Here is a 13,738-nt window from a genome sequence, read left to right as displayed (position 1 = left end):
GATTATCAGTTTGTTATAAAGAACATAACTGAACAGCTGGATGGGAAAGATGCACAGGACGAGGAGCGGGGAAGGGACGCAGAGCTTCCATGCCCCCCTCCCACCTTCCCACCCCCTCAGCACGCCAGCCTCCCTGCACCTCCCCAGGTCCGCCAACCTAAAGCTCCCCAAACCTTGGCCTTTGGGGTTTTATGGAAGCTCCATCACTGAGACATGATTGATTAAATCATCGGTCACCGGCCACTGGTGACTGACTCAACCTCCAGGCCCTCCCTCGACCCAGCGTTTCGGGGGTGGGGCTGAACGTGGGCACCTCGAATCCTAAGGTTGGTTCCCCTGGCAACGGACACCAGCCCCCTTCCTCAGGGGACTTTCCAGACGTCACATCATTAACATAACAAAAGACTGTTCCAGCGCTCTCAGCTCTCCGATAATTCCAAAGGTTTTGGGGGCTGGGCTTGGGGAGGAAGACCAACACAGGCTTCCCGTTGCCAATCACCACATCCCACGCTCAGCCTGCTACCGGCGGGGGTTTATGGCCCGTCACCGTGGGCGTGGTGTGTGTGGTGGGGCATCTGACGTGGGCCCCCCTGCTTTGTTCTGCTCCATCTCTGCAGTTTATTTTATTATATTATTATTATTTTTAAAAATCTTATTTATTTATTTGAGGGAGAATGTGAGAGAGAGAGAGAACGAGCGGGGGGAGCAGCAGAGGGAGAGGGAGAAGCAGACTCCCCGCCGAGCAGGGAGCCCGATGCGGGGCTCGATCCCAGGACCCTGGGACCATGACCTGAGCCGAAGGCAGAGGCTTAGTGATGGAGCCACCCAGGCGCCCCTGGTCTCTGCATTTTAAACACACACCGGGCTTCCAGCTTGAGCAGAGTGGGAAACAAAACAGTCTGAGGAAGGGAAGCAGCCCCTGAAGGATGCCCCACTGACCCTCATTTCCACCAAGCAGGGTGAGATGGTCCACAGTGCATGGGGGACTACTTAATGGGATTCTCACCATCATTCTGTCAAATTATTGTCCAGATTGGGTTGCAATTTTATTCAAAAGGAAGAAGGAAATGCTAGTTGATGGCCTGGATTATTGAAATAACAAATTTGTAAAATGAATCCTTCCCTTCTCCGGGGGAAAGCACCTTGTGGTGGGGGCTGGGAGCAGGTGCACTGAAGGAGCCCACCGGAGGAGCTCATCCGAGGGCCGCCAAAGTGCCGGATTTGGGGTCATAGCATCAGTCCCAAGATTTCCGGCTTCTCGCCAATATCCTCATCCACCATCACAGACACACTGTCTTTCCACCCTCCAGAGTCTTAGTCATAGTTGGACAAGAATGTGAGCAGAGAAAGGTGTCAGAGGTCAAAGGCCAGGCCCCAAGTCACCACCCTGCCCCGTTCCATCAGCACGGGCGAGATGACCCATGTCCAGCAGGACCAGCTTCCCTAGAGGACGGGACTGCTGTTCTGATCTTTCTCTGTCTTGTGTCATCTCATTACTGAAAAGGTTTAGACGCCAAGTGCAGACCGTCCCTCGCTCTCCCTCCCTGACAAGCGCCCCCCCCCTCCAAGCCCCACTGACTGACTTGCCAGATCCTGGAGGAGAGGGTGCACTGAGCCGAGACCCTCCTCAGCCAGCAGGAGGGGTCTCCACTTACCCGCACGAGCTGCTGTGGGAAGGGCCCGCGGGAATTTTCCGGCACGTTGATGGGTGGGATGACCCAGTCGCGTTTCTGTCTCCTCAGCCCACTGGCATTCCGGTGCTGGGGCCACGGCAACAGCATGTCGCTGGGAGGCTGAGAGGCATCCAGAGCGGCGCTCTGCTTCCCTTTCTGCGGCGTTAGCCCGAAGCGGGGAGAGAAGAGCCAAAGAGGTCTGGTTAAGTTTCGCGCAGAGGAAAAGGCATCTGTTCAGAGAATCTGTTCTGTTCTCCATCAACAGAGAAAGACTGGATGATGCTTGGGGAAGCGGCTAAGTGTTAAGGAAAAAAATCTAGCAAGACACCCATGTCACAAAATGGATTGCTGAATTGCATGGTGGGGGAAAGAAACCGTAAGAACAGAAGAATACGTCATAGGGTGAACCAGAGCTTTTAAATCCCTGAAGAATGGGGGGAAAAAGTCACAAAGGAAAATGCATTTTAGTTTAAAACACTTATTTATGAAAACGTACCCTAAAAGCAGTTGATGAATTTGGCAAACATGATTTGCAACAAATCTGTCAAAGGGTTAACAGTCTCACTATATAAAGAGTTCTTGCAAATCAATAAAAAAATAAATCTTTTTGTTAACAGGGAAAGGACCTGAATAGAAATTAACAGCAAAATAAAAATCAGTAGACTTATTAAAAATGTACACATCTCCCGGTAATCAAATAATGCAAATTGAAGTAATAAATCCTCTTTACCTATCAAACTGACAAGACTAAACAAATGGATCCTCAGGGCTGGGGAGTGTGTCGTGTTGTCAGGAGAAGTGACGGTGGAGGGTGCGGGACCTGACGTTCAGCAAATATTTATGTGCATCCAAAGGTTCACTGACTCCGGGCAAGTTGCTTCATCTCTCTGAACTCCAGCTGCTTTTTTTTATAAACTAGGGCTGGTAATAACAGCACTAAATTCACAGGGTTGCTATGGCAGTTACACTGATGAGAGCCCCTGCCTCTCAGGCAGCCACTGGGACTGGATGCTGATGGGGCCCAACACTGCTGGGTGCTGACCACAACCCTCGGCAAGCTGTGGGCCAGTGACCATCCAGACCCTCAAAAATCGTCCTCAATGTCAACTCTATGTCAGTGAAAAAAACAAAAATGTCCTGGCTTTTGACCCAATAGCTCCACAGCTGTCCCAAAGAAACTATATGTAAATGAAAATCTCCCTATAAACACGTTCATTGCAGATGTTTTTATAATAATATTATGCATATATAAAATAATAAAAATATGAGGAAAAAACCTCTGGAGATCTGATAGCAGGAAATACTAGTTAAATGCATTATGCTGTGTTCATATCTTGGGAGATTACACAGTCTTGGAAAGCTACTCTTTGAAGACTAGGATTGGAGAAATGTCCATAAAATAGTGGTAAGTGGAGAATGACACCAAAGTGTACACGTAACCAAATCTCCATTTTTTTTTTTAAGGACAGAGAAAAGATTGGAAGGAAATACATCAAAATGTCAACTGTGGTTTTCTCTGATCACCAGTGAGCTTTACGCTATTTTATTTTACTTTATTCCTTTTACCTTTCTATATTTCTGAATGTTACAATGTATATGATTTTCTATAATTAAAGGAGCCAGCAGACCCCCATGGACAAGCACGGCAACTGTGTAGACTCCCCACAAACACAGACAGCACCTGCCTCGACCTCCACATACACGGATGGCGCCCCCGCAGACCCCCGGGGACACGCAGCCCTTCAGAGCTCACATGGCAGAGAGAGCCCTGGATGGGGACAGCCCACGGCACCTGGCTACAGTCTACACCACTCCAGTCATGGCAGGTCCCACTCTCTGCCTGAGTTCCAGGTCCATCCAGCAAGATGGCCCCGGGTGGTCTTACCATTGCCCTCTGTGGACAGAGAAACTTGCCCACTCCTTTTTGCAAAAGAGTTGCATAGAAATAAGTTAAAAACAGACAAAACTGCCTAAGTGGTGAAAAAATAAAATCTCATATCCGCCCCAAATGCCCGAATCAATGGGAAAACCCATCTGGACGAGCCCCACTGGAAGGAGAGAGTCCCGCTGGGACTTTCCCTCCAGGGCCCCAGCTGTCTCAGGGCCTCGAGCTCCTGCAGTCAGGTGTTTGAAAACCAAAAGCCTTTCCTAGGCCACCGCTGCCCTACATCAGAAGGGAGCCATGCAAGGTGCGCGTATCCCGTGGCAGATCCCCGCGCATACGCATATTCCCGTGGCCTGATGTCTACACAACGTGGCATGATACCAGCTTCTGTTCAAGTCAAGCTAACAGGTGCTGTGACTCATCTTCAGGCTCTAACGATGACACATCGATGGGGTCACATCTCTAGTTTCCTCAGTAAGCTTCACAGAATGACATTTAGGCCAGTCCTGGCTGCACACTGTCCCCTCACAGCCAGGGCACAGACAACCGCCTTCCCCGGCTCCGTGAGTAGCTGATGCCTCGGGGCACTGAGCATTCCACGTGGTCTCTGCCTAGACCCCCGCCCCGTCACTGATTCCGTAGGAAGTGTCCTCAACCCCACTTTACTAGGGAGGCAGAGGGGGAGCTCAGAGAGGCTAAGTAACTTCCGAAGGTCACACAGCTCAGGAGGCAGAGGCAGGATTTGAACGCCGGGAGTCAGACCTCGAGGCCAGAGCACCTGGCTGAGTGCCACCCCTCACGGCCGGGTCTCTGTGCCCCCTTTACCTGTCCTCAAATTACCTGTGCGGAGGGCTGGGCACAAATCATTACTCCCATTGAAGACGCAAGAACTGCCTGCAGTCTGTGTGACCGAGCCTCTGGGGGACAGATGTGTTCCACTCTCCTGTTGGGGGGCTCCCCACCTACAGGTAACTAGTTCACCTGTCCCCAGGTACCTGCCCCAGGAGAAGGGGCTGGGTTAGTGTCTGCCTGAGGGCAGCCAGCCGGACTTGGGAGCCCCAGCCACAATCACAGCCTCGGGGAGGGGGTGCTTGTCACGTGTGGCTTCCCCCGATGCCTCCCCCAGCGATGGGGCAGACAGTACAGGGGTGTCCCCCCCACCCCCTGGTAATGTTCGGAGACCAGCAGACGCTCACCTGAGCTCCCTGCATTTCAGGCTCAGGACTGTAAACGTTTTCATAAAGCTGTTTTTGGGGTTTTTTTGAACTGCTTTATCTTCATTTGCTTAGGATGAGCCTGCATGGTGTTAATTTCCCTAGTGTTGTTTAAATAAATTGCACATATTTGCCACTATTTTAAAGCTGTGAGACATACGTAATAACAAAATCTGGTGAAAATCAATGCCAGACCCGGGCAGCCTCGGCCTGGAAGACGCACCCGCTTCTCGGGGGAGAGATGTCCATGTGGGGTTATCAGTTACCCCAGTGGATCCAGCAGGTCATTCTGGATGTGCAGCAACCCCGGGCCCACTCAGAACGTGGCACCTAACACTGATGCACAATTATACGGATTCTAAGCAATGTTTCCATTATTTATAAATATTCCATATTTCCTAACGGATGACACCTGCTTGTTCCCAGTGTCTTCCTGAATTCTGTATTGCTGAGTAAATGCTGGCTGAGAGTTGGAGGACGATATGAACGTGACCTCTGCACTCCTGTAGCTAACAACTATGTATGCAGGTGTGTGCACACAGATGCATAAGGCACGTGTGTACATGTGTGTGCACATGTGTGTGCACATATAGATGCACATGCACACGTGTGAGCATGTGTATATGTACGTATCTGTGTGCACACAGGTGCATAAGGCGCGTGTGTACATGTGTGTGCACATATAGACGCACATGCACACGTGTGAGCTTGTGTATATGTACGTACCTCTGTGCACACAGATGCATTCAGGCACGTGTGTACATGTGTGTGCACATATAGACGCACATGCACACGTGTGAGCATGTGTATATGTACATACCTGTGTGCACACAGCTGCATTCAGGTGCGTGTGTATGTGTGTGCACATGTAGACGCACATGCACACGTGTGAGCATGTGTATATGTACATACCTGTGTGCACACAGGTGCATAAGGCACATGTGTACATGTGTGTGCACATATAGACGCATGCACACGTGTGAGCATGTGTATATGTACGTACCTGTGTGCACACAGCTGCATTCAGGTGCGTGTGTACATGTGTGCACATATAGATGCACATGCACACGTGTGAGCATGTGTATATGTACATACCTCTGTGCACACAGGTGCATAAGGCACGTGTGTTCATGTGTGTGCACATATAGACGCACACGAACACGTGAGCATGTGTATATGTACGTACCTGTGTGCACACAGCTGCATTCAGGTGCGTGTGTACGTGTGTGCACATATAGACGCACATGCACACATATCTGCACACATGTATGTGTATATGCACACGTGTGTACATACGCACATGTGTGTGTTTGCACGTCTGTGTGCATGTTTGTACCATGTCACAATGTTCTCAAAACCAAAAGCCTGGCATCGTGACAGGTTAGCCGAACCCCATCACTGGGTCATTACCGACAGCTCAGCCAAGCCAGAGGTCTCATTACTGGGCGGGGGGGGTCGGGGAGAGTCTTGGCTGCTGAACTGGCCTCTGGATCCCACCAAGTTCACAACTGCAGATCGACAGACAGAGAGCCCCAAGGAAATCACCTGGTCCCGCTGTCCTCTTACTGGGTATCCAAGAAGATGTGGTTAAGAGGTTAACTTCCTGGAGCTTGCAGACCCCTTCACGAGAAAGCTCCACAGAGCCCCCCAGCCTCAGCACGGCCAGATCCGGGCTCTGTTGTCCACACAGAGGCCGGGCTGCACCCTGGGCTGTGCCCGTGCTCCTAACCCCCACATGAAGTTTGCCCCTGGATGCACTCCTCTTCCTGGTGCCCTTACTGCTCGCCAGGGCTCAGATCCCATGTCCCATCTTCCGGCAGCCTCCCCACCGGACTCTCGGGAACCCCTGTGCACACGGCAGCTGGGGCAAGCTTCCCAGAGTGCTGCCTGTGCCCTCAAGTCCCAGAGCAGATCAGATCAGGCCCCAGAGGCCGCGGACCTCCATGTCTCCTGTCTCTGCCCGGGCAGGACACCTCCCACCCTGCCCTGGGGGCCGGGGCATTCTCTTGGCCCCACACCGTGGGTGCTGCCCGACCCGGGAGGTTGTAGGGCCTCAGGACCACCCACCCGGCACAGAGCAAATGCAGTGGACAGACTTAAATGTCGGTTCCACACGTTTCCTAAGCACCAAAAAACAAGTGACCCTCAGCCTCCACCCTTAAGTGCTCGTGTGGAGTGGCAGGCCAGGAGCCCTGATGAGTGATGGCCGTCTGGGTCTCGGGGAGCCACGGGCCCAGGTTCTCTGCGATCTAGTCCTCAGGACGGCCACTCTCTCCACAGGGCAGTGATCAGCACAGAGCCAGGACCAGGCAGGGTTCAAACTGGCACCCAGGTGTATGCAGTTCAACCCATCTGGGGAGGGCAGAAATGCCTCATGGGGGATATTATACCTGGGCAGGGTATTGAGGGGTGGATAGGAGTTTGTTGTTGGGGGGAATGAGGCTGGGAGGGAATGGCCAAGGGGTGGACTAGAAGGAACAGCACGGTGCCTCAAACACCAGGCAGAGTTCAAGGGCTGTTTGGGGCCCAGAAGAAGAGTGGGGTGGAGGGGCAGCAACCCAGGGTCGGCAGGGCTGCTCTCCACTGGCCCATCAGTCTTTGTTTTGCCCCCTGCACCCCCAAGCCTTGGTTCCTCTTCTGTGAACTGAGGAGGCCCTTACCGGGGGGTAGTGTGGGTGATAAGGTGATGTCCAGGGCATTGGGCAGATGGTTGGGGGTTTCAGCCCCATTGTCAGGTTCATGGTGGGGAGAAGAAGCCTGAGAAGAGTCCCTCTGGATGGGGTTCTGCAGGCTGGACTGGATTCCCAGGGGCGAGAGTGGAGAGGGTAGTGGGGGCTTTAGCCAGGACACCTGGGGGTGGTGGCCTGGCCTGGAATAAGCCCCAAGTGTTCAGAGGGACAGGTTTGAGGGCAGGTGGGCTTAGGGGTGTCCTATAACCTTATAGCCCAGGTAAGGAAACTGAGGCACAAGGAAGAGAAGGAATTTGTCCGAATTGCCTGGCTGGTGGGGGAGGGGCTAAGCCAGGGGTTGTGGGTGGGGAGGTGTGGGACAGCCCAGGTGAAGCAAGAGTGAGCACAGGTGGGTGCCCTGATCCAGCCCAGGGAGGAGACATGCGCCCCTTTCTGGAAGCTCGAGGCAGGGTTTGGCGTCCTCTCTGGCCATGGGCAGGCGTGAGAGTCCACCCTGGCAGTTGAACTTGGCATTCCCCCTGGCCGTGGTGGCGTCCCCAAGAAGGGCAGGGCATGACCTCTGGCTGCAGGAGGGATGGGCTCTCTGCCCCTGGATTAGGGTACAGGGGGTGTGGGAGGGCCCCACCAGTCTCCTTACTCCCTCGGGCTTCTGGTCTCCCTGGCCACACGGGTGCAGCCCCACCTGCCTTCCCCGCCTGCCTCCCACCCCACCCCTTCCCTCCCTCCCCTCTGTACATCCCAGTCATGCCCTGTCTGCCGGTGCCTCCCTGGACACAGTCTAGGTGCCTGGGTGCCCCAGACACAGCCCGCCCTGCCCAGTGCACTGACGGGGGCATTTCCCCAAAGGGGCAGACGAAGGGCGTGGAGCCCAGGCTCTCTGAGGTGCAGACCATACAGAGGCCAGACTCTCACGTGTGAAGCCCTGAATCTGTTTCTTAATCGGCTTTTATTTACAAAGTGTGTCTCGTTTCAGATCGCCTCTCTCCACTGAGTCTTAATCAGTTGGAGTTATTCTGTGGATGGTGCTCTAAGACAGCTAACAGCCGAGGGGACTTTCTCAGGCTGGGGTCCCAGTGCGGGGGGTGGGACCTCGGGTGCGACTCTCACTGCCTCTGGGCCTCAGTCTTCCCACTCTCGGGCCTGGATGAGCTCCTTGCTTTGGGGCCACGTGGACAGCTGGGGTGTGGGCAGTGGGCTGAGGCACTGGCCCCGAGCATTTGCTTCACTCCACTTGGGGAAGGGTAATCCTGCTGCTGGGCGGGAGTCTGGACGCCGACTTCACAAGGACAGAGTAGCATCCCGTGCTTGCGCAGCCTGTCGGGCTGGTCCCTTTGCAGACCCTCTATGGCTCCTGGGGGCCTGAGGGACCCAGGACGGGTGGCCTTAAGGTCCTTCCAGACTTCTCATCTGGCCCTGGCAGGTTACTCCTGGCCAGGTCTCTGGGATAACGTAAGGAAGCCCTTGCACTCAGCACATGGGCTGTTCTTTTAGGGAAAGAGGTGGGAGGTAAGGGACCCGAGAACAGAAGGACAAAACACCGACGACAACAGCCATCCGTCTCACTGAGACCGAGGCCCCCGATCCACAGGCAAACTGCATGTTGAGCACAGCCATCACGTCCCCCCGACCCCGCCTCGTCCAAGCCTGCACCCCAACAGCCATCTGCTGGCGCTGTCCCCAGGCTGGCTTCCCCCTGGTGGCCCCTCGCTCGGCACATTATTTTCCTATGCTCCCGGCAGCTCTGGGCTGCCCGGTCTTGCTCTCCGTGTACCAGAGGATTGTTCTCTGTGTCTGATTATGAGTGTAATTGAGCGTGACTTCCAGGTGAGGTCTTTAGGGACTCCGCAAGATGAGAAAGAAGCTGGGTCACTTCCCTCCATTATCAATTCACCAGTGAAAGATGAATAATGCAAAACTGACCCAAGGCAGGATTTAAATTACCATCTTTTTTTTTTTTTTTTGAAAAAGGGAAAAAAAGAAAAGAAAAGAAAAATAGTGTCGGGGGAAGGCTATAATTATATGCACCTCCTCCAATCTACATGCAAAAAGTTACAATTCATCATATTTTCTATTATCTAAGCATTCACCTGTTAGGGATACAGAATTATTAAGAGCCAAGTGTGAGCACTAGCTGTTAAGCCGACTCATAAAACATCAGGGGTGGGGCGCCTGGGTGGCTCAGTTGGTTAAGCGACTGCCTTCGGCTCCGGTCACAATCCTGGAGTTCCAGGATCGAGTCCCGCATCGGGCTCCCTGCTGAGCAGGGAGTCTGTTTCTCCCTCTGACTCTCCTCCTCTCATGCTCTCTCTCTCTCATTCTCTCTCTCTCAAATAAATAAAAAATCTTAAAACAAACAAACAAACATCAGAGGTTTACCTTCACAGGTAAACAAGAGAACATAAATAATCGGGAGTCTGCCTTCAATATGGAAGCTCCGGATGTCTTCCCTGGGGTGCCTTCCCCACCATCTTGGTTTGAGGTGGGCATCAGTGGGTTAGTGGGTGAATATGTCCCTATCTCCTTGTGATAGGGATGCAGATGGCAGGCCCCGCCGCACCCCTTCCTGAGCCAACCTATCAGGCTCTGCAGGGTGCGGCCCCGTGGTCTGCATGGTGGGCGTTCTCCCCGGGGGCGTTGGGGTCAAGCACCAGCTCCACGGTGCTGTAGACGTGGACAGAAATGCCGCACAGATGCATGGGGACACTAGAGAAAGGGCAGCGTGCGGGCAAGGCCCAGCGAAGGATGTCGTGAGCAGACAGGCCCAGGTGGGAGCAGGAGCGGTGGGGGCCGGGACTGCGTTCCCACACGCAGGTCATTAGACGTGGGCCACTTGCTGCTTCTGCAAAGTGCGGTGGGTCAAGGGAACCTCAGCTGTTCTCCCAAGGGGAGCTCAGAAGTCAGTCCCTCAGGAGGCAGAACAAATACGGAAACGGCTTCAGAATGCCCACCTTTCCAGATCCCAAGGAGCGCATTTCTAAGACCCCGAAGATGGGGTCACAGATGACAGACAGCCTGCCGCCCCGACAGGCCATCCCACGCTGTCCTCAGGTCCTGGGCTGACCTGCTGGACACTTCCTTAGCACCCCAAATTCCCTCCACTTTCGAGGAAATGTCAAGGGGATGAATCCATCTGATTTGATACAAGAATTTATGGAAAAAATTTCAAGTTAGTTCCCCGTGGAACATGCCATGTGGGCGCCGTCTCCACTGATGTTCAAAGCTTCTTTTTAAAAAAATTTTTTTTTTAAAGATTTTATTTATTTATTCATGAGAGACAGAGAGAGAGAGAGAGAGAAGCAGGCTCCCAAGGAGCAGGGAGCCCGATGCGGGACTCGATCCCAGGACCCTGGGATTACGACCTGAGCCGAAGGCAGACGCTTAACCATCTGAGCCACCCAGGCGCCCCAAAGCTTCTTCTTAACCAAGGGGCTGGGGGGAGTTGTTTCACAATGCACACCAACCCCCCCCCCCCAAGCCCGCCGTGTCCTTCCCCTGAGCCGACGCCGCCTAATTTCTCTGATGGGTGGTGCAGCCCTGCAGACCCCTGATGCCCAGATGCGGCTTCCTCAGGGGCGGGAGCCTGAGGCTGCGATCTGCTCAGCACATAACGAGGAAGGAACGGGTTCTAAGTTCCCTGATTGTACCTGCTCTCCCACCCTCCTGCCTGGGCCGTGCACACGCCCTTCTCTGTGCGGTCACCGGGTGCGGCTGAGAGCAGGGCACCCCAGTCTCCGGGGGTAGGGACACTTGCACCCGCAGATGGAAGGTTCTGGGGGCCCTGGTGAGGCTGCAAGCTTCCTTTTTTTCCACACGCACAAAGAAAAAGCCTCTCCCACTCATGACACTGAGCAGGCGCCAGGGACTGCTGCTGGCACCTCTTTCCCTTTTAGGCAGCCTGCATCCGCCGGGGTCCAGCGCAGGCCCTGCAGGCCCCTGTGACTTCTTCTGCACAGGGTGACCGCAGACCCGTCGACATCATCTCAGCTGCCCGTTCTTGCACGGCCCTAACGTTGGGGTAAGTGGCCAATCTCAGACGTAAAAACACGACGTAGGGCCCAGGGTTCCAAGATCACGGATCGTACAGGGGTCTGTGGTCAGGGGATGCGCCATCCTGCGCCGCAAACTGGAGCTGCCGTGACGGGACAGGGGTGGTGAGGGTTTATTCCCGGAACTCGAGCGTCAGCTATGCCCCCCCGCCCCCCCCACCCCCCGTCTCTACCTGTTCTCACCGAGTCCTTACGCCCTCAGGTTACAGGTGCTTCCAGAAAGGAAATAACGTGCCCCGCCCCCCAATGTCAGACCTGCCACTGATTTTCACGGAAGATAATCAGATTCTTAAAAACAAAAGAGGCATTAAAGTCTGTCTTGACAGTTCATTCCTCTACGTCCTACTTCCCTTTCAATATGCATTTGAAAAATAGTACATTTTGTTTGCCTGCAAGCATGTATATTTAAAATATTTAACTAGGCTGGTATCTGCAGCCTTCTGGCTGGTTTCCATGGTAGCTAAGGACGGACAGAGTAAAATGGTATTTAACAAACACAAAATAAAACAAGGGAGAAACATCTCGTTCTTCAGCAAATAGAACATGTGAGCCATTCTAGATAAACATTTGCATGAGTTTGGATCTGAGAGGTGCTGAATGGATTTTCCTGCATCCACAACGCCACTGAGCAGATGCAGGTGCGACCTCCCCCCTCCCCCCTCCCAAGCACTAAGGTATTTCTGACTTCCCATCTCTTCTAGGAAGGGGAGGTCATTTTGTAAATTCCCATGGAAATCATACAAAGAGAGGTCTCCTGAATGGAATGGTATGGTTACTCCCTTGTGTATGTATTCAGGAGGAAAGTCTTAGTCGCTCACTCACGCCCAGGGCATTTAGGGAGGGAGGGGCTGGTGCAGTCCTCGCTCACATCTGGGCAGGTGGAGGCCCTGGCGGGTGCAGCAACCAGCCTAGGTCCTGCAGCTGCGGCTGGGGGGCCAGGGCCTGAACTCGGTCACCCCTCTCTGCCCTGCGGCTGGTCAGGGTAAGCGTCGACACAGAGGGTGGTCCCGACACCCCCTCCCACCTGGGGCCAAGCAGGCAGACGGAGGTCCGGAAGCTGTGAGCAGCCCTGGGAGAAAGAGTTCAGTTGTGGCTGCTCGGGCACTCTTACCAGTCGGGGTCATGCTGTTCTTACTGGTGTCAAAACCACATTTCTCTTGAGGAATACCTCGGAGCTCTCTGCTTGTCCTCTCTAGCCTCGTCTCCTTCCGAAGTGAAGACGCGGGACGGCATAGCGCCCAGGCGCAGGCAGGACAGGGTGCATCCCAAGGGCAGCTGTGTGTGCAGACGGCACACTCCTGGGCCATGATGAGGATCACCATCCACGCACAGAGGGGCAGGATGGGAGACCCCACCACGTCCAGACAGGCCCCTGTGTTCGGCGTGTGCGTGCGTGCATGCGTGCACGTGCCCAGCCAGGCTGCTCAGCCGGCCCGGCCTCCCCAGCTCGCCGAGCACCCCCAGGGCCCCAGCAGTTGAACGCCTGTCTCCAGACCACGGCCTCGGCAGCTGCCAACACTCAGAAGGAGATCATTCTCCGGGGTGTGGCCTCCTGTGCATCTGTAGGGCATCCCTGGGCCTCACCCCCTCGATGCCAGAAACCCCCCCTATATCCCCCTGGTTGTGACAACCCAGTATCCTTAGGCTTCTCTGAACGCCCTGGGGGAGAACTTGCTCAAGGGAACCAAGAAAATTATGTTTGGTTGGAAACATTTTAAATGAAATTATTCTTCATTTTACAGAGAAAAAATACAATCGCAGTAAAAAAAAAAATTTAAATTAAATTAGCAAGTTAAGCCAAACTGTGTTACTTTCTCCTGGAGTTGTTAGCAGTGGCACTGAATGGAATCTTTCACAATGGTGTCAATTAGTGAGAAAAACGGGCAGTTGGTCAGCGTTGATGGCTCTGGAAGGCCTTGAAGAGGATGTGATCAGGGTCCGCCTGAGAACCTTAACTCAACCAGACTTCAGTCACGTTTCCTTCTGGAAGGTGCCAGGGATGTTCGGCCTCGCAGTCCACTCCTGCTGTCCACTGAGGACGTGGGGCCCACGGGACGGGCTCTAGGCCACCCCAGCACCCCTGACCTTGCTGAGGGTTCTCCTCAAGGCAGAACACACCCATGACCGCCTTCCTGTTGTTTCCACAAACATCTTCAGGAATAAGAAGGATTTTATATTTAACCAAATATCCAGTGGGAGCCAGGGCCTTGCACAGAACCACAAACCTGTG

The 13,738-nt window shown here is 53.8% G+C and overlaps 1 protein-coding gene across 2 annotated transcripts in view; it reads right to left on the bottom strand.

The window, feature by feature from the left end:
* The window catches only part of CDH4 (cadherin 4), a 542,859-nt gene that overhangs the window by 122,527 nt on the left and 406,594 nt on the right, over positions 1-13,738 (bottom strand). Inside the window, exons 4-5 of one of the 2 annotated variants that reach the window (XM_044918535.1) lie at positions 8,020-8,025; positions 1,656-1,829 (exon numbers count right to left, since the gene is read on the bottom strand). In XM_044918535.1, coding sequence (XP_044774470.1) covers positions 1,656-1,829; positions 8,020-8,025 — 180 coding nt within the window. The remainder of the gene's footprint in view (positions 1-1,655; positions 1,830-8,019; positions 8,026-13,738) is intronic. The other variant, XM_044918536.1, reaches the window with a different exon arrangement.

Source organism: Neomonachus schauinslandi, chromosome 10 (genome assembly GCF_002201575.2).
Source record: "Neomonachus schauinslandi chromosome 10, ASM220157v2, whole genome shotgun sequence".
In the NCBI taxonomy this organism is placed as follows: Eukaryota; Metazoa; Chordata; class Mammalia; order Carnivora; family Phocidae; genus Neomonachus; species Neomonachus schauinslandi.
The sequence above is the reverse complement of the archived record's forward strand: the minus strand, read 5'-3'. Positions and strand labels throughout refer to the sequence as shown.